The 20,125-nt window shown below is 26.9% G+C and overlaps 2 protein-coding genes across 5 annotated transcripts; one reads left to right on the top strand and one right to left on the bottom strand.

The window, feature by feature from the left end:
* The first annotated feature begins 836 nt into the window (after positions 1 to 836).
* Positions 837 to 12,072, top strand: LOC107174116 (kinesin-like protein KIF20A). 4 transcript variants are annotated; one of them, XM_089222660.1, is made up of 25 exons: positions 837 to 982; positions 4,490 to 4,722; positions 4,803 to 4,876; positions 4,935 to 5,089; positions 5,170 to 5,366; positions 5,450 to 5,726; positions 6,153 to 6,336; positions 6,418 to 6,546; positions 6,613 to 6,902; positions 6,978 to 7,036; positions 7,095 to 7,204; positions 7,276 to 7,387; positions 7,443 to 7,568; positions 7,628 to 7,690; positions 7,763 to 7,873; positions 9,002 to 9,097; positions 9,330 to 9,479; positions 9,536 to 9,602; positions 9,659 to 9,719; positions 9,805 to 9,922; positions 9,979 to 10,020; positions 10,094 to 10,158; positions 11,250 to 11,272; positions 11,462 to 11,583; positions 11,660 to 12,072. In XM_089222660.1, the coding sequence occupies exons 2-25, from the start codon at positions 4,516 to 4,518 to the stop codon at positions 11,732 to 11,734; spliced, it is 2,913 nt and encodes a 970-aa protein (XP_089078786.1). In that variant the 5' UTR covers positions 837 to 982; positions 4,490 to 4,515; the 3' UTR covers positions 11,735 to 12,072. The 4 variants fall into 4 exon arrangements, 3 of the variants coding, with proteins under 3 accessions (XP_089078786.1, XP_015380430.2, XP_015380432.2); XM_015524944.2 differs by lacking the exon at positions 837 to 982 and adding an exon at positions 2,730 to 3,010; XM_015524946.2 differs by lacking the exon at positions 837 to 982 and adding an exon at positions 2,731 to 3,010 and having other exon boundaries at positions 9,536 to 9,563.
* A 492-nt stretch (positions 12,073 to 12,564) lies between these two features.
* Positions 12,565 to 15,109, bottom strand: LOC107174093 (serine/threonine-protein phosphatase 2A activator-like). Its single transcript, XM_015524912.2, has 6 exons — positions 14,692 to 15,109; positions 13,850 to 14,053; positions 13,563 to 13,780; positions 13,368 to 13,492; positions 13,099 to 13,307; positions 12,565 to 13,035 (listed from the first exon to the last, which is right to left on the bottom strand). The coding sequence occupies exons 1-6, from the start codon at positions 14,761 to 14,763 to the stop codon at positions 12,859 to 12,861; spliced, it is 1,005 nt and encodes a 334-aa protein (XP_015380398.1). The 5' UTR covers positions 14,764 to 15,109; the 3' UTR covers positions 12,565 to 12,858.
* Positions 15,110 to 20,125: the final 5,016 nt, after the last annotated feature.

Raw genomic sequence — 20,125 nt, 5'->3', positions numbered from 1 at the left:
ACGTAGAAATATTTTTTCAAGTTATATATACAAAGTTATTTTTGTTTTTTCGTCGGATACAAAGTTTTTAATAGATAATTATGCAAAAAAAAATCTTTTCAATACCATAACAATTTTTTTTTTAAAAGCCAGGGGTTAGCAATTTTACCCCTTTGCACCTCCCTCGCGGCGCCCTTGTTTGTTTATACTTTGAGTTGAAACAAATCTTTTATTAAAACTATTAATTGAAATTATGATTATCTTGTAATTTGTATATCAATTGAAACCTATGATAATTATTAAAACAATTTACAATTTCAGTTTTTAGAGGATCTTTTAAATTATGTCCAAAACTGTCAAAGTCTAAATATTTATATAATATATAATAATATGTTGTTATTGTAATAAATTATTTGCCCAATAAAACATGAAATTAAATATTTTGAAACAATAACCGATTTTAATCTACCTAGCAATTAACGCCATAAATACCGTTTTTCCATTTTCAATTCTTTGAATATTTTTTTTAATTAAAAAAATTTGATATAATATATCATTAAGATATTATCTTAAGATTATATTATTATATAATATAAATATTATTCTCCTTAACATTTTAGAAGGTTATAAAAATTATCATGAAGTGTACATAGATGTATTTAATATAAAAAAAGAGTAGGGTACTTTAAAACCAATATATATCATTTAACCTATCAAACACATGCTCTTAATTAATCATGCAATTAATGGCAGAAGCAACACCGATTCTTGACAACAATAGTAATATTAATTTGAGGCCTCAAAAAAACAATCCTTGCATATGAGCCTAAGAGATCATAGTTGCGGCACTAGTGAGACACTGATAACCTATCATAATCTGGATTTAATCATGATGCCAAATAATCTAGTAACATAATATTTCGTACCTAGTTGAAAAAATTGGGATGAGAGGTTTAGAAAAAGAAGCAACAAGTAAATCATCATGTTTCCCAATATAAATGTGGTAAGTATATACTTATAGCATAATAGGTAATCAGTAGCCAGTAGGTAGACAGGTATTGGTAGTACCACAAATTATATAAAAATAAATAATAATAACAATAATATTTTTATATAATCTGTGGTAGTACTATGTAAGGTAGGTGGTATATAGTATATTGGTATTTAGTCGAATGCTCTGTCAGGAAAATACTTAAAACTTCTGATATAGCAAAACACAAGAGAGGGGGATTATCAATAAAAACTACTTAACAGGAAAAGTTCTCAGGACTTGTAGAGTATTAATAAAACAAAAAATTATTGTTGGATTTTGAAAACAGTTTTATTATCTGAAAGGAGAAAACTTATTACAAGCCGAATTAAACTTTAATTTTATTAATTTATTTCAAATTATAGTATGAATTAAATTACAAAAAAAAAATGTCTTATTTTTAAAGACATAATATCTATTATTAAGTTTGAAAATAAAATATTTAAAAATGAAGTTCGACACGGTACAGGGATATTTCTCTTTATAAGTTAAAAATATATAATAATTATATATATATATATATTAAATTTGGACAATTCTACACACGATTTAAGATAGTACCGTCTATCTTCTAAGGATTCTAAGGGATAGGATTATTATTCTCATAGTATGAGGGAATGAAAATTGAGAAGTATGCTCAATAATATTTTTTTCATGTGGAATGTAGTACCTATAATAATTAATAAGCAACAAATAATTGTTTATACAATATGACTAGTGTATTTTTATGGAGAACATTACATTGGCACCGGGTCTTAATTATAGTTGTTGCAGTTTCTGAAATTGGTGATGGTCTCTGGTGAAAATGAAATAAGATAAGTCGCATATCTTATTCCTCTAGCTTATAATATTTCCAACTTGTTCCCTACTTCTATCTAAATTCTTAGTGATCTCACGATACATAAAAAAAATAGTTATTATGAATATTAATTATTATCTTATTTCTCTATGTAAGTAAAATTTTAAATACAATTACTAAAACTGAAAATCAACAGCCGTTTATTTTTTTTAATTGCTACAATGGTGATGGTCTACCTAACTATATAGTAACTATACCTACTATTCTAACCATGTTCTTTTATTATTTTAATTATCAATTTATCAACAATGACACAATGGGTTTGTTTTGTTAAATCATATTCTCGATGATTTGTCACTAAGTCCTGATACTTAGCAGTAGGACATTTATCTCCTAATAGTTGGATTTGGACATTTAGAATAGATGGACCGTTTTTCATGCTTAAAAAATGTATTTTTAATCCAACGTACTTATTATTAAAAATTGAATGATCTAATTTGAATGTATTATTTAACACTATACGTAGGTAGTGTAAACAAGTAGGTATAACTAATATAGTACTAGTATAAGGTCTAAGGTGACAGTAGATTTTATTAATTTACTATAAAAATACTAATAAAATTTCAAATAAATCAAAAATTGAAAAATTATACCTATCATAATATAAATATACCTATTCATATTATTACCACAGAATATAATAATTACTTAAATATTACCTTAAAAGTACTCCTCACTCTTCAGTCCCCCACATCTTCAATACTATATTTTTAATGTTGTGTATTTTACACACTGTAATTTATGTAACCGCGAAGGTGGCAACACTTGATCGGTTTGGATAATCTCATTGGACACAACGTCCCATACCGTTTTCAATATTCTAATAGATATTCGTATTTCGTATTTTCGTGTTCCGTTCTGCCGTGTATCACTGTACTCGTTGTCTTGTTGAATGACCGTTAAATTTTCGATACAAAATAATGTCGGTCAAACAACGAAACAACTACTGAATGAATACTGATCTAGTGGTAACTGCTAGTGTTATTGTGTAATTTGTGTATTTAACTATTGATATTGTGTTTCATGTTTGATGTTTATTGCCTACAGTTGTAGTTTTCGAGTTTGTTCTCTAATGTTAACTGTTTAGTGTTTAGTACTTAGCTACATTCAATCATTGTGTTAGTCAAATCAATTGATTTTACGTAAGTATCTGCTAAATTGTAAATGGCATTATGGCAATAATATGCCTACTAATTGTTGTTAAGTACTCGTGTATCAACCTATTCCTCATAATTCAGTTGAAATAATATTAGGTGTAACAAAAAGTTAAATTGTTAAAGACCAAAAAAAAAAAAAAACGATGTAAATTTATTATACCTAATTAAATAGGTAGTGCAAAAAAAGAACATAAAAACTCATAGATAGGTACCATAATGTTGTGATAAAATATAAATGTATTTTTATTAACCTAAAGTTTTCGGATATAGGTATTGTTTAAAATCATAGGTTTGTTGGTTTTAAATATTTTTTCATTGAACCTTAGGTATTGATTTTGAGTTACATAAAATTTAAAATATTATTCTATTCATATGGTAAAAATAATGTTTATTTTATTGAACCAATAAATAAAATTGAATATCACAGCTTAACTAATTACTATAGTATAACAATAAGGGTCTACCCTTACGACAAGTTTTTGCCAGATGGCAAACACAGTCATTGTCTATTTAATATTATCCAACTCTATGAAAATGATGAATGTCTGACAAAAACCTATCAATTGTTTAGGCCTTAAGCCCCTAACAGAAACTGATTGCGTGTATTTGTAAAGCGATTATTTTGAGTAACTTTGCACAGTTAAAGACTATTTTTATTTATTGTTGTGGATACCTATTGGCTATTAGGTATATTTATTATTAATTAGCGTAGGGAAATACCATTGCCTAAAATTAATTCTTGATAATCTACTAAATTAAATGAATATTGTTATTGCTAGTGAATCCTGTTTACTAGGTACCTATGTGCAATTAAAAATTTTGGTAACAAAAATGTAGATCAATATTTTTTTATTTAAATTCGGTTCCAAATTTTATTTAGTTAATCTTGATATTAATTTTACTAAATTTTTAGCGTGAAATATGGGCGTGACCTCAATTTACATTTAATATTCATACAATTAAATTAGATTAGTGTGATACAACAGTGAAAAATAATGATAGATGAACAGAGGTTGATAAATCTTAGTGAAAAACAATATTAGCCAAAAAAAAAAATAATAATAATAATACACACCTACTCCTTCTGCTAAAACAAGTACTTAATCTACCTATCTGCAAAAAAAGATTTAGTAAAATTAATATACCTACTGGTGGTTTTATTTTGGTTTTTTATTTGTAAACTCATTTGGGTTCAATAAAAAAAAAAAAAAAATGTAAAATATACGTAAGGAAGTTAAACATAAAAAATTCTATTGATTTTTTGAATAGGTATTTAAAAAAATAAATGAGATAAGACAGAAATTATTACTCTAAATAGTAAATTTATTGCTTGATATTAAACCATTTATTTATGTATTAAGTTTAAAATTTGGAACACCTACCAAATTAAATTCTAATTTTTAATAAAAATTATATGGGTAAATATTATTATTTTTTTTAATGCTTCAATTATCATTTTTCTAGATTCAAGTACTTATTTGAAAGAAACAATGAATGATTCAAAAGATCATCATTCAACTGGTTCTTATGTTGAACCAAGAGTTCCAAGTATAACTGGATTTGGACAAAGAAAAATTAATGGCAAACCTAAAAAAGTTCTGGATTATTCTTTAGAAAAATGTAATGACCATTCTGGAATTCCAAAAATTGATGTTTGCTTACGCTTAAAACCACGAACAAATGGTATTCCTACTGGGGTAAGTTAATCAAAATAATGATAGTTATCTATAGATAGGTACTAATCAATTTTATGGTATAATAAATTATTTTATTTTAGCTTGATACATTAACAATACTGAGTGATAATATTGTTGCTTGCAACAATGGAAATGCAAGAGATGATGTTACTGAGTAAGATTTTTTTAAATTTAATACTCCATTGTTTTCTAAAGAATTTTATTTTCCTTAGGTATACATTTTCTAGTGTATTTGGTCCAAATGTAGATCAAAAGAAATTTTTTGACTCCTGGGTATATGATAAAGTATTAAGATTTTTAAATGGAAACAATGAATTATTATTTGCATATGGCACAACAAATGCAGGAAAAACATATACAATACATGGTAGTTAATTAAAACTCAGATTTTTAAATTATTTTTTTTTTAAACAATATTTAATATATTTAATAATTTTATATTATTAGGAAATATTAATGATCCTGGTATGATTCCTAGAACTTTATTATTTGTTTTCAATTCATTAAATGAAAAATTAATGTCTCAATGTAAGTACAAACCTGATAAAGTTATTGCAGCCCATATCTTGGATGAAAAGTTAATGGAATCTGAAGAAGATATTAGAAATAATATTTTAAATAATTGGTCTAATGAGAAAAACCAAGTAATTATTATAAAATAATGTGTTATTGTATTTGTTTCTATAAATGTATTATTTATTTATTTTTATACTTTAAACTTTAAAAGGATGATTTAAAGTCTTGTATGTCACAAGTGGATGAATGTCAAACTATACATAGTATTGATCAACTTAATAATCATAGTATTGCAAAAATGTTTGATTGTTTGAAAAATGATGAAATAGTGTCTTTGGATCATGGTAATGTTTCCTACTCAGTTTGGGTTTCATATTCTGAAATTTACAACGAATCCATCTATGATCTATTGATAACATACTCAGCTAACCAAAAACGAGCACCTCTTAAACTATCACTTGACCAAAATAAAAACGTATATGTGAAAAGTAAGTTAATTATAAAGTTCAATGGTTTATTTAAAAATATATATATTCATTGAATTACAAAACATTCATAATTATTATTAAATTAAAATTATTTTTCCTGCTTACTGTTAATAAAACTATTAATTAACTATTATTACTCATAGTTGTAGAATTAATGCTTGTTTATTACAATTATTAACTACATGACTCGTTAATATTCACTATAAAATTCATAGTTGCATTATTTATGTTATTTATCAATTTGAAACAGTATATTATTATTTTTAAACTATAACAATTATCTGGTTTTGAATTTGTACTTATGAATTAAATATTAAAAACATTGCTAAAAATAAAATGTACTCTTTTATGTACATGAAAGTATAATTATTATTTTAATAATGTAATTATATATTTAATAAATATAAAATAAAACTTTTTTTTTAGATCTTACTCATGTATTTGTTCAGTCTGCTGAAGAAGCATATAAAGTAATGTCTTTTGGAAGAAACAATTTAAGAATTGCAAGCAACAATTTAAATAAATCTTCAAGTCGTTCACATTGCATTTTCACATTAAAATTAATGAGAGTAGAAAACATTGAAAATCCTAAGACAGCCGTCATTAGCAGGTTTAATTTTGTTTATGATTTATATAATTTATACATACTATATATCTATGTATACTAATATTTTTTACTTCTGGTTTTTAGCATTTCATTCTGTGATTTAGCAGGTTCTGAACGACTTAAAAAAACCATGAACATTGGTGATCGACTAACAGAATCTAAAAATATTAATACTTCGTTATTAGTTTTAAACAAATGTTTCTCTGTGTTACGGTATATAGATATTTATTTAGGTAAATATGTTTTTAACGTATTATTAAAAATATAATATGTTTTTAGTGAAAATCAAAAAAAGGGAGAAAATCATTTAGTTCCATACAGAGAGTCAAAATTAACTCAGATGTTTCAAAATGCTTTAACTGGAAATAATAGAACTGGTATATCAATGGCAGTAAATGTAGATATGTCTCCTAATCTATTTGAAGAAACAAAGCAAGTGTTATTCATGTCTGCTATTGTGCGTGCGATTTCTAAATCAAAATCAAAACCTATCTCAAAACCAAGGCCAAGTTTTGCTGTGTGGGTTGCAAATAACCGAAAAAGCATAAAACAGGCAACATCCCAACAAAGTACCTATATATATTTTTGTTTTGAAATGTTGTATACTGAACATATGAATACTTATATTTGTTTATGGCTATTAGGTATTATAGTTGAAGATGAAAGTAGCATAAATAATTCAAAATGTGAACAAAAATCAATGGTAATTTTAAAATGCATTGAATTTTATTATAAATAATTCAATATATTACTTTTTTTAGATTTCTAATGAAGAGTTTGAAGCAAGATTCAAAGAAAAAGAAGCAATACTTCGAAAAGAATTACTTCAACAGTTCCATACTATTTTAAATAACAATAATGAATTTCACAAGTAATTCTCATTCATTTTTAAATGTTCAACTAAAAAAAAAGTCTATTAAAATATATTTTATTTGTTTTCAGGAAACAGAAAGAAACTATGATAAAAAACAAAACAGAAATGTATGAGAACAAAATAAAACGACTAAAAGCATATTATTGTGAAGAAATTCGAGAGAGAGATGAAAAATTAGCAGTAAGTTGTTCAATGTATTATTGAATTTGCCCATGTAATATATTATTCATTTTAGCTTCATTCAAATCCCAACATTACAAATACTTATGAAAACAATAAAAATAAAAGTGAAATGGAAAATTTTGAATTCAGAATTGGAGAACTTGAAATTCAAAAAGAAGAATTACTTGCAGAAATTAATGTAAAATTTATAAACCTCAATTAATATTATCATTTTATATAATCTATGTTATTTAATAGGTCTTGAAAAATGTTCATGATTTGAGGCAAGAAGATATTGATGTTAAAAATCGTGAAATTGAAGTAATAACTTTGTAAAATAGTTGTTATTATTTTTTATGAATTATTCACTATTGCTATTTATATTTAATTTAGAATTATAAAATAATGTTGGATGAAGCAAATACTGAATATGAAAAAATGGAAGCAGACTTAAACGAGATGAATAATAAATTTGATGTACTATATCAAGAATTAGAAGACAAGGTATAGTATCTTTTTTATTATATGCTCTACATTTGTTTGAAGTATGAATGTCATTTTTAAAAACAAACTACATAGTACATATAGAGTTTAAACAAATTTTTAAAATCTAAAGACTTACAAATATTTTTTTGGGAATTTAGATCATGATAATAGAAATTTTTAATGAAAGGTCCCGGCCATACAGTATTAGGGTTATCGTAAATTAACTGTTCATATTTTAAGGAGATTTGATACCGTGATTTTCTAACAACATAGAATTTTAGACATGTTCTTCCAAATGTGAACTAATTGATATGATGAAGCTATAAAAATTATGAAAACAATTTGAATCTGTCGTCACATATACATGAGATCAACTTTTCCACATTTTTGATTTGAATTTTCCTAAAACAGTATGAAAAATTTTAATTACTATATTTTAAATAAAAAATTTTAGAAATTTGAAATATAATATCATAAATCTAGTAAAATCGTTTTCAAATAATCTAAATAAAAAATTCAAATCGATTTCTAGAATTTTATTACTTCATTTGTTTAATTGTTGTTAGTACATTTGCAATGAACACATTTACATTGCTTTTGCATGTGCACAATGACAGATAATTATGGTATCAAATCTTCTTAATACCAAAGATCTTGAAGTCTGCTTTTTAGAGTTGATTTTCTACATTGCTGATGTCTTTCAATTTAAAAAGTGTTGTTTTAATACTTATTTTAAGGAAGTTAAAGATGTTATTTATTTTAAGATCTAATTATACATCATAACCTAGTATATAGCAATAGAGATTATACAACAAAACTTTTAGAATATGTATACAATTAATTTCTTATCAGAATTATATCTATAAAATATGACTAGAAGCTAATTTGAGGTATTAAACACATAAATATATTCAATTCTGTAGACCACAATCTATTTGCTTACAACTTACACTTAATGATAAAAGAAAGCTTAAAAATGTAAACCAACGAATTAAATTTCCAACAAAGTATACATTTAATTAATAGTAATTTTGCATTATTATTAATAATATGATAGAAAACCAAAATTTAAACTGTTCATACTCTCCATGTCATGTACTTAATAAAAAGAATAATATTTATTTACAATTAATTATTGTCTTATAGAATTTAGAAATTGAACGACTAACTGGTTCATTAGAGGCAAAAGACAATTATATTACTGAAATGGAACTTCTCCAAGAAGAGCGTATAAGTGAAGTGGTAAGATATATTTTTTTTTTTGCCAAAATAGTGAATTTTTTAAATTATTATAGTTTGTTTTGATACAAAAAACTTTATTAGTAGGTATTAGTTTAAAGAGTTTTTAAATAATTTTTACAAATTGTATAAACACTTTGTTGATGTTAGTATTGTTAAATTAATAGTAATTCTACTAAGATAATGAAAATCAATTATTTAAACAACCATACATGAAAGATTAAAATGTTTTTAGGCAGAACAAAAAATTTTACAATACATGGATGAAAAAATGGAGACAATTGTTGGCTTGGAAAATACAATAACAAAACTAAAAACAAAGAACAAAAAATATAATGAAGAAAAGTCAAATATGGCAAAGCAATATCAAGCTTTGAAACAAATGGTAATTTAGTCCTTTTTTTATACTTATGTTTGTGATTAATTTGTTTTTAATTTTAGTTAAAGGCCGCTGAACAGTCAAATACAGGTAATACAAATGAGTCCCATCTGCTTTCAATGTTAACAGGTTATTATCATATAACTTTCTATTAATATACAATTAAAATTATACTTTTTGAACAGATAAAGAATCAAAGATTACACACCTCCAAGAACGAATTCAAAAATTAGAATATGAACTAAAGTATAAAAATCATTTGATTTTTTTGACATTATTTCAATGAAATACTAATTTACATTTATTCTAATAACACATACTTCAATTATAGGGAAAATGACAATAAATTTAATGAACTTCGGATCACATATGATAATTTAAAAGAGGCAAATGTGAAACCATTGACTAAAAGTATAGCTGTAGTAACCAATTTAAACAATGTTCAATTAGTAAGTCAATATTGTGAATTTATTAATTATGTATTAATTTTTTGTATTTTTTATAGCCATTACAAATGATAAATATAGCTGAAGAGAAAGAAAATTTGGTAAGATATTTACTATTTATATAAGTTGTATGTTAATTATTAAATAAATTATTTTTAATTTATTTCTGTTTAGCTTTCTAAATCAGATCGTAAACCACAAAGAAGATGTAAAAATAAGACTCCTTCAACAAATACCAAGTAAATACAGCAATAGTTATATAAAAAAAAAACATTTATTCATTTTTTCGTATTATACACTATATTATGTATAATAAGTTTTTAAAGCAGAAGTGACATTTAGACTAGACCATACAAGTTATTTGATTTGTGTGTTTAGAGGATGTCAGCGCAATATTTTCTCTCAGAACCTCGGTTAACATAGAACACTTAATTTAACCTTAAAATGTTTTTTATAAGTTAATATTTCTGAGGTTATGACATCAGTGTTATATTTAAGTATTATTCAACTTTGAAAAATTGTCAACTTTTATGACATTTTAATTGTTTTGAGATAATATTTAATCAAGTTGATACCACAAAAATAATTATGCCTAGAGCTTTTGTAATGAGATAGTTTACTTTAAGATTACTCAAAAATAAGAAAATAAAAATAAATGATTTACATAAAATGGTGTTTTCTATGTTATGTGTGAGCCAGAAAGAGAAAACACTGTGCCGACATACTCGATAAGATTCAATATTATTGTGATTCGCACTACTTATAATAATTGACAGGTCTGAAAAAATAAAATGGATACATTTTTGGCAGGATTTGTTAGCTTACATAAAATATGTTAGTTAAAAAAAATTTAATGATACCATTATCATTAATATAAATTAATGTCCTACGACCTTGTTTAATTCGTCATTTCTTAAACAGTTTTACTTTACTATTTATCATTGTCTCAGTATTATTTTTTTTGTCCATCCTACTGATCGACCCAATTATGATATTTCAGAAAACATCTGAATTTATCATATTTTCATGTATCAACCTGTTGGCATTTTAAGAATTCTAATTTAAATTTTGAATATCAATATTTGAAAATTCAGGAATTTCAAACTAAATTTATAATCGTTGGCATAAGTTGAAATTGGTAAAACTTGATTAACTGTTAACAAATAGTTATACTAAAGAATCGAGCAGTAGGTTAGCTAAAATAACTGTTCACCACTAATGCTCAAGTGTTGTTATTTAATTAAAAAGTATGTTTTGATCTAGCTTTAAATGGATGGTAATAATTGATTATTCTTTATTAAATTATAATGCTGTTTTTTTTTTTTTTCAGGAAAACGAAAACTTTGATAGCAGGTACTTATGGATATTATTAAATATAATTCTATATGGTAGTCCATTTTGTATTCATATGTAAAATAATTGTATACTAACAAAGTGACATGATAAGTATTACATTAAAAGCATTTCAGTAACTCCATTAAAATCTAGCTAGCTAATGTTTCTTATTTTTATAACTTATTAACCATTCAATTTTTAATACAGAATCTTCTGATAGCTGTGACAGAAAGATAGACGAAGCCATTGCAAATATTCCAATTAGTACACGGAAACGCAAATTATTTGATAACAAACCTCCGTTAATTGACAGTAGTAATATACCTTCTGTAAGAACAAAACATTTTTTTGTAATATTTTATGAATTTTATGAAATTAAAATAACTTTATTTTATTTCTTAACAGGATAATTCCATGAATTCGGTACTTTCTCCTGCCCGAGCACTTCACCAAATATCAAAATTGCGCGTTAAACAATAATATTTTCTCCAAATTTAATATGTATATATATATATTTCTACTGATTTTGTCATTATTTTTTAATTGTATAATGAGATTTTTTTGTGTTAATTTTTCTAAAATTATTTAAATCATATCCTTAAAACTAATAGAAATTTTTTTTTTTTTTTTTTGACATTTTTGCATAATATTTTAATACATCAACATTTACTAATTTTACCTAATTTATGTGAGATAAATATGCAATTATTTGTTTAATTGCATACGAATATCTTTGATTTATTCATTTCTGTATTTGATATCCTTTATATTAGTCAAAAGTATTAGATTTGTATACAATAAATTTACATTTTATAGAATATGGCTCTTATTGTTTCTATAAAATGATTGATATACTTTAAAGTTAAATATATTATTCATTACATAATATTTTACCGTTTTAACAATGTTATTGATGTTCAACCAGGATTCATTAGAATAATATTTCTCAATATACATAACAGTTAAATAAGCTAAGTAAAAATGTATTTTGACTTAGTCTGAATAGAGGTATATCACCATTAAAATACAAGGTTAATAAATGTTTATAAATGGAGATTTTTAGATTTTTTTTTGGTAGAAAATTTAAGAAAATTATATTCATTTTAGCACAAGAATATTAATCTTTGTTATTACTGTGCAAGTTACAAATTCAAAACTGATAAATGAATAGCTGAATTTTTAAGTGCTAAAAGACAAAGACTACTATTGTGATTATCAGCCAACACAACAATTAAATTGATTGTTTGTGAAATTGTATACAACAGATTTTGACAAGGTTAATAATTAATACAATGTATTACTGAAACCAATTATTACGTATTTTAATTTTATTATTCAAATGAAACTTATTTTGACAATCTAGGATCAAACAAATTTAAATCAAGATTAATTGATATAATTTAAGGTTCATAATCATGAAATCAACGGCCACTGGTGGTAGACTAACATTGTTTTCATATCATGTTTGTAAATTTAATGGAATTATTGCACAGATAAAATTAAATAATTTTAATATAATGTAGAAAACTTAATATGTAGCTGATATCATTAATTCACATTAAATATAAACACATTTGTATAAGTTTTACAAACGTGAAAATAAATTACTTATTTACTATATTTGGTACTGATTGGTCGGATTTCTTTAGTTTTTCCAATAATGACAGTGCAGGAGTTTTATTCACTGATGGTGTAGCAAAAGTTTTTTGTTTAATGCATTGTTTAAAATTAAATAAATTTCCAAAAGGTACGTGTTGAATAATTGGGAATTTTCCCAGTACCTGAAATTGAAATAATACATGGATGGTTAAATATCCAAATGTGAATTTGTATTGTTATATTACCTCTTTTTTATACATTTTAATTAGACCTTCATTGATTTTATTCCAACTTTGAACACCACTTATATTCCAAAGTTGGTTAGAATGTTCATGAAACAATCCTTTTTTTACTTGCATTATGAAATCAATACATCCAAGGAACATATACTTCGATTTAAACTGTTGTACACATTTTTCATCGACAAACATATTTGGATTAAAATCTGGGTTTTCTATAAATAATAGCCAATTTGTTTTATAAAATCCTAAAAAGTATTACAATATAGTATTACCGATTAGTTGTGCACTACCCCAAATAAAAGGTACAAACTGGTAGTCATCTAAACTCCAAGCGCCGTGACTTCCAGCTGGTTCCATTTGATACCTGAGTTGAAGTCTACGAACTATTTCTAAATACCTGAAAACAGTAAATTTATAGACAAATCTACAACCAACGCTGTTGAAACATATGATTGTAATCAATTAACCTCGAAAATAGCACGTTGACTGTAGCTTTACTGTCACTTTGTTTTAATATGTCTACTTTGTATAAGCCACACAAGAACATACAAAATGACATTTCGTGTCCAGTGCCATAATCGATACGAGTTGGATTACCAAAGCTATCAACAACATAAGCGGTTAGCTCAATAATATTTTGTTGGTTGACTGACGACAATTCCTTTGACAAAATTTCAGGTAATTTCTAAAAATAAATTTTAAAATAAATCTTCAACATTAAATACAATTTTTAAATTAATTTTTATTATCTAACCATTTTTAATAAATTGTAAAATGTAGAAAAAGCTTTATTTCCAAACCTACAACTCTCTTTCAAAGGTTCCACTTCTGTAATCCAATCGTCAATTGTGTTTAATACATTTAATAACTGTGATATTTCATTTGACAGCGTCAAAGTTTTGTTCATTGGTATGGCATACACGGCTTTGTTCATAGCTATTATGAATCCAATATAATCCTAAAAAAAATTTACGTTTTTATTACAGTTGTATTATACTCCTCTGTACGTAAATTAGTTCATGAATAAGTAAATAAATATTGTCCTTAGATTAAAAAATCAAACTTGACATTACATTAGATATAATATGTCTGAAATTTACGGGATGCATAGAAAAGCTTACAAGACTAGTATTATATTATAGGTATGTACAATTAATTCTGCATTGAAATAATTCAATAAGACAATAAGATAAATATATATATATATACATATTTAAGCTTACTGCCTGTATTATATGACTTGAATATTATTCATTTTTTATAGAAATTGAAAGAAATCAATTTAAATTAACTAAATGTGATTATTAACATTCATATTTCTTGGGCTACTATATGAGTTTACTCAATGGGGCATAGTATTCATTGTATGGAATTGAAATAAAATAAATATTTATTATATTTTAATTCAGAGCACACACAGGATGATCGTGTTCGTGTAATAGTATATTTTTGAACAAATTGTCACTTGACATGCGCTATAAATGATCATAGAGAAAGAGTCAATAATTTCATAAGCACAGACAAACGCCGAAAATCTTTAAAGATTTGCGTTGAATTCGATTTCGATGAATTCTCATCATACTATCTTAAACTTACGTCGTATGCTTCTGATGATTCCCACGCCTCCATGTCGCTTTCGTTTTTCACTCTTTTCTTAAACTCCTCCATACTGTCGCCCTTAAATTAGTGACGAAATTCGCGTTCGAATAGGATTGTAGTAGTTACGTTGTTCTCGTGTTTGTCAGTCGAATATTATTTTCGTTTAAGCGCTCTTCGAGAACCGATCGTGCAAGTTAGCAATGTTTTTAGCGAACGATTCAAAACGTCTTCTCTTACATTGTTTTCTGCAGCACGTCTTATAAATTCAAATTGAATTATTATTTTTAAGAATGAATCAAAAAACGAAATCAACGTTCAACCACAGACTATGATTAGGTATAGATATAATGGACCGGTATATTACGACTAACGAATAACGATACAGTGCGCAGATGACGGGGGAGACGGCCAGCGAAACTGCTAAAGGTTCCTCTGTTATCATCGACGCTGTTCAGTGAATAATTGTATTCAGTGCTGCCAGTGGTTTTGTTTGGCGGTCAATCTAAGTACAACTCTATTTATGTCGGCTATTATGGGTTTTATTTTTACGCAGACGCCGTTGTAAATTCACAATAAACATGGTGATCCACCACATTTTCCTCTTGTCCATAATCCCGAGGCCGCTGTTAAGCTTCTACAAAAAAAATAGACTCAACAATCCATCACGTCACTATTTGACTATTTCCTAAGCCGGGCGCCCACTAACGCAACATTGGCAGTGTATTGCAGTGAAAAATAAAAATGCCAAGACCTTGTGCAAGTGCATGCCCACTGCAATTACCTGATGGCCGCCTTCACATTCACACTTTTGTAGTGGCCGATGGGCGCCCGGCCATTGTCCGTTGTTTTAACTTTTGTGATTACAACCACAGATTATGTGATAATCCGTATTACAACTCCATGTTATCAAATGTCGTGACTGAAAATAAAACTCGATATTGTTGCTCAATGCTCAGTAATAACTTTTCTTAGGTGCATCGTCGTTGGCACTGCTGCAGAGTGCAGACTGCTCACTCTGCTCGTGAGTGCATCATTCATCAACATAGCACAAGGCCTTTTGCCCAGGGGTGGTCCCGGAGTTTTGATTGGGGGGGGGGGGCTAAGTCATTTTCTCAGAAGACTTTTGATAATATATAAATATTTGTAATTTTTTTAGAAATATGGCCCTTTGTGGGCACTGAGCAAGCGACAGTGCCTATTGAGTCCTCTCCCGGAGCCGCCATTATTTGGCCTTTAGTAGGTATAAGTCTTAGATCTTGCGTATATCGTGAATTTCTTGAGGTAATGAGGTATAAAGCATTGAGTACCTTACAGACACTATCTATACTCAAATACTCAATGGTACAAGATATATGTCTGCAGTGGGAGGAAAGGAGAAGTTTGTTTATACAACGAATTTTGTTGATTTGGCTTGACAAGATTTTTTATAAAGATGATTGATGACCTTTTTTTCGTAAAACGTACTTTAAGTCTGTTATACTTATACATCAATGCATTAATAGTTAATCATAATTTATATAATGTACTCAATTTAATATAACTTTTATTAACTCATCAGGGCGGAATGTCCCTGGGGTCAGATGCGTACTTAGATCGGAATTTTAGGAAAGGGGTTAATTTTTAAATTTTTTACATATTGAATGACCTGACATCTGGACATATAGCAAAACATATCGTAAATATTAATAGACTACTAATTTTTATTCGTGTTGTCATTTTTAATTGACATGTCACCCGTCACCCTAAATTTTAATTTTCTCATAATAAAAAAAAGCGTGTAAGTCGTGTATGTCGCTCTGCTGTACAGTGGGTTACTGTAATGGATGGAATTAAATTTGAATCCAATGGTATTATATCATTGTATACAAAAAACGATTCTGAGCGAAGACGGTTTATCTGTCTAGTATATATATTATAGATTATTAAAAATTTTCAAATCTTAGATTTAAAAAGAAAATTTTTTATGAATTTCTAGCTTAAAATAATTTGTGAATTTTCGTGATTTTTACGTATTTTGTCAAAATTCAAACTTTGAATGCTTATAAAAAAAAATTGTGACTATGAATTTCTTTTATTTTTCAACAGCTATTGTAAAAAAATGTTAAGAGCCTTGTATTAAATTTTCAAGATTTTCTGCCAAACAAATAAATTTTTATCGATATTAATTTAAAAAAAACTAATAATGATCGAAATTTTGAAATGCCTATGAATAGTTCAACTTAAGTCGAAATTTTTTGAAAATTGCATGGTGGATATAATATACTTATATAAACATTAGGTAAAAATTTCATGTATCTATGGTCATTTGTTTTAAAGTTACATCAAAAACCAAAATCGATTTTGTCGAAAAATGAGTGTGCGTAAAATTTCCCGTTTTTCCCTTAATTTTTAGTTTGTTTTTCTCAATTATTTAGAAAAGTATTAAACACACATCATGGTAAAATCAATACATTCATCGCTCCGCTCAGAATCTAAAAATTCATTCTACATTAAAAGCGGAGCTTAAGCATTTCTTATAGTCCATACCAATCAATTTCTCAAAAAAATCAAAATATTTTGATAATAATTTAGGAAGTATATTATTATATAGGAAATTCCGCTATTAGCATTCAGTGAAAATATTTATCTATGCCCTAAGGTTTTTTTTTTATAGTTACAGAAAATAAATAAATATATCTCAAAAAAGTCCCATCCATAAAAATGAATCACATTGTTTAAAAAAATCTAAGTTCATTTGAGTCGTAGAACATACTACATACTAGTATACTACATTGTTCTGAACAATGAAATAAACATAATTTATAAAGATCAATTTTTCCTTTTTGTTTTTTATTAACTAGGTAGGTACGTCAGAAAGTGTCGTATGTAACTGAGGAAAGTCACGTAGCAATTTTGATTAAATACTCATTCCGCATTCGTGTATATACGAGTAGAATACATATTCTTTCTAATCAATGTGACTTAATCATTTGAGTCTAGTGCTTAACATCTTAGAATGAATAATTTCTCAGGGACGTTCACTCAACCTTACATTTAACACTGTATTACTATTTTACTAACTTTTGCCGTATCATTGAGGAGGATCATCTAATATTTTATGAGTATGACGTGTTGTATTTTGTTCACAAATGCCATCATCGATATTATATTTTATAGCCACATTGCAATCAATGCATGTTATTCATGTTTTATTACAACACAATATATCCAACGTTGCAGATTATTCCACTAATTCCCGACAAAATGAAATTCATAATCATCAACAACGCGTCAACGCCTAATGGTTTTAATTTTCCACTCAACATATTTTTTGAACTCATTTTTACCGCATCAAAAGATGTAGGCTAACTAAAAGTAATATTTGAAACTACGATCGGACTCTTGTTACAATTTTATCCATTTCATAGCTTATAAACTTAAAACTTTACAAATAAGTAGTGGTGTTCCCATCACATTTCACATATTCACCATATACCATAACATCATATATTTATATCTTAAATCTTTTTACTTATATGTGTATGACTGTATAAGTAATTACTAATTAGTATAGGTAATAAGTTTACTGCAGCCAACCAGTGGAATCTGGTTTGAAGGGGGGGATTATATATTTACATGTTTTTAGCAAAATCTGTAAGCATCATACCCCACCAAATATCAAATTTTAGCAGTAAAATAAAAGTTTTGGGGGATCGATCCCCCTCACAACCCCTTAATTACGCCCAATCAGGTAATCGTATGAATGCTATTTCATATATTTTAATCACATTTTTATTATTGTTTCTTGCTGTAGTCATTTTTATTTAACCAGCCTTTTTATATAAATCATATGAAATTCTAAAAAAATTAAATTAAAATAATTTTATTATGATGCTTTAAAATTATTTTGAATTATAATATTTTATATGACCTGTATTTAATTTATTCCATACTATTTTTCAATTTCAAGATAGGTATAAATACAACTGCCAGAGGATAGATGGATTATTGATTTAAATTTTAAATTATAAAATTAAAACTAATGTCTAGTAAACTATATGACGTAATAGCAAAATATGAAAATTTGGTTTTATTTATGTTTTTCTACGTGATTCGGGCATAATTCTATATGTAATAATTATTATAGATGTCACTCGTCGTTAAAACACATGTAGCCATGTAGGTATTTTGTACACCAAGTTCCTAATGGTCCTAATGTCCTATACTAGATTAGCAGAAATGCATGGTAGCAGGGGTTAAAGTTGAGGTTGTCTTAGGTGTTTCAAGTTGGTTTTTTAGATTTTTTTAAAGTAATACATTTTTAAGCAAATAATAATAATAAATAATGGTCAAGAAAAAAGTGTATACTTCATAAATTATCTACGACCGTTTATTTTATACTGTTACCTATATGGATTCAGTTTCATTTTTATACTCTTGAAGTCTCGACTCAAATTAAAGGAACACATAAGTAAAAACTCAAGAGCACGAATTAATATTTAATATCTTAATTCAAGGTCAAGAGGTAATCTGATTGAAATGTTTCCTTTTAAAATTTTTTTCACTTTTATAAAACACCAAAAAAATATAATTAATGCATCATAAATTCATAAATCATAATACTGAGACTAGGGCAATTATTAATAATTTTAAAAACATTTTTTTTTCGAAGGAGTCTCAAATATTCGTTTAGTAGCATCTCTTCTACATTTTTATTCTCTTAGGCTTAGATCTGGCACTGAGTACCTACACCGTGGGTTTTCCGAAACTTTTAAATTTTTAATGTGGGCGCAAAGGTGTAAAAATATTTGTGTACCCAAAAATTTAAATGAAGAATCTTAATGGTTAACGGTTAGCAGGCACGTATCGAGAGGGGGGGTCCATGGGGTCTGGACCCCCCCCCCCCCCCCGAAATTTTTGTGCACCGGCACATAAAATCATTAGGGCTCAGCAATAGGTTTTATATAACAATTAAGTATAAAAATTGTACTAACAATTTATTTCGACCCCCCCCCCCCAAAATAAAATAAAATCCTGGCTACGTGCCTGACGGTTAGTACATATTTATTCACCAATATATTTTGGGTACGCTAAAAAATTGTATATTATTTAGTGTTTACATAAATAAGATGTACTCGTCCCATCAATTCAAGCACTGCATATGATACCTAATATATTGATCTATGAGACTATGATTATCATTAGATCACGGTTATCGGGTTATTCCTTCTACCCATGAACTGAGATTATTATTATTATTTTCCGGAACTATTTATCCGTCTTCGTCGCCACCGCTTGTCGGAAATACATATTTATTTCTATAACCTGCCCGTTCACCGCTCGCGGCGGCCGTGGCCCTGGCCTTCCCGCGGCGTTCTGCCGTTCCGGTCCGCGGGGCCCGGCCACCTAGTGTGGTATTGCGGTACTACGGTAGTGAGTGGCGACTGGTGAG

This window comes from Diuraphis noxia, unplaced genomic scaffold, assembly GCF_037042655.1.
Source record: "Diuraphis noxia isolate RWA-SAM2 unplaced genomic scaffold, SU_Dnox_SAM2 contig0003, whole genome shotgun sequence".
NCBI classification, from domain to species: Eukaryota; Metazoa; Arthropoda; class Insecta; order Hemiptera; family Aphididae; genus Diuraphis; species Diuraphis noxia.
Note: the sequence above shows the minus strand (reverse complement) of the source record. Positions and strands in the feature narration are given on the sequence as shown.

Excerpts from the sequence above, each read along its gene's own strand:
- LOC107174093 (XM_015524912.2), bottom strand. The coding sequence starts at position 14,763 with ATGGAGGAGTTTAAGAAAAGAGTGAAAAACGAAAGCGACATGGAGGCG. Across the intron at positions 13,493-13,562 it reads GTCAACGTGCTATTTTCGAG|GTATTTAGAAATAGTTCGTA; the intron begins GTTAATTGATTA and ends TACTGTTTTCAG. Across the intron at positions 13,308-13,367 it reads GGGTAGTGCACAACTAATCG|AAAACCCAGATTTTAATCCA; the intron begins GTAATACTATAT and ends TATTATTTATAG.
- LOC107174116 (XM_089222660.1), top strand. The coding sequence starts at position 4,516 with ATGAATGATTCAAAAGATCATCATTCAACTGGTTCTTATGTTGAACCA. Across the intron at positions 5,727-6,152 it reads TAAAAACGTATATGTGAAAA|ATCTTACTCATGTATTTGTT; the intron begins GTAAGTTAATTA and ends CTTTTTTTTTAG. Across the intron at positions 10,159-11,249 it reads ACTCCTTCAACAAATACCAA|GAAAACGAAAACTTTGATAG; the intron begins GTAAATACAGCA and ends TTTTTTTTTCAG.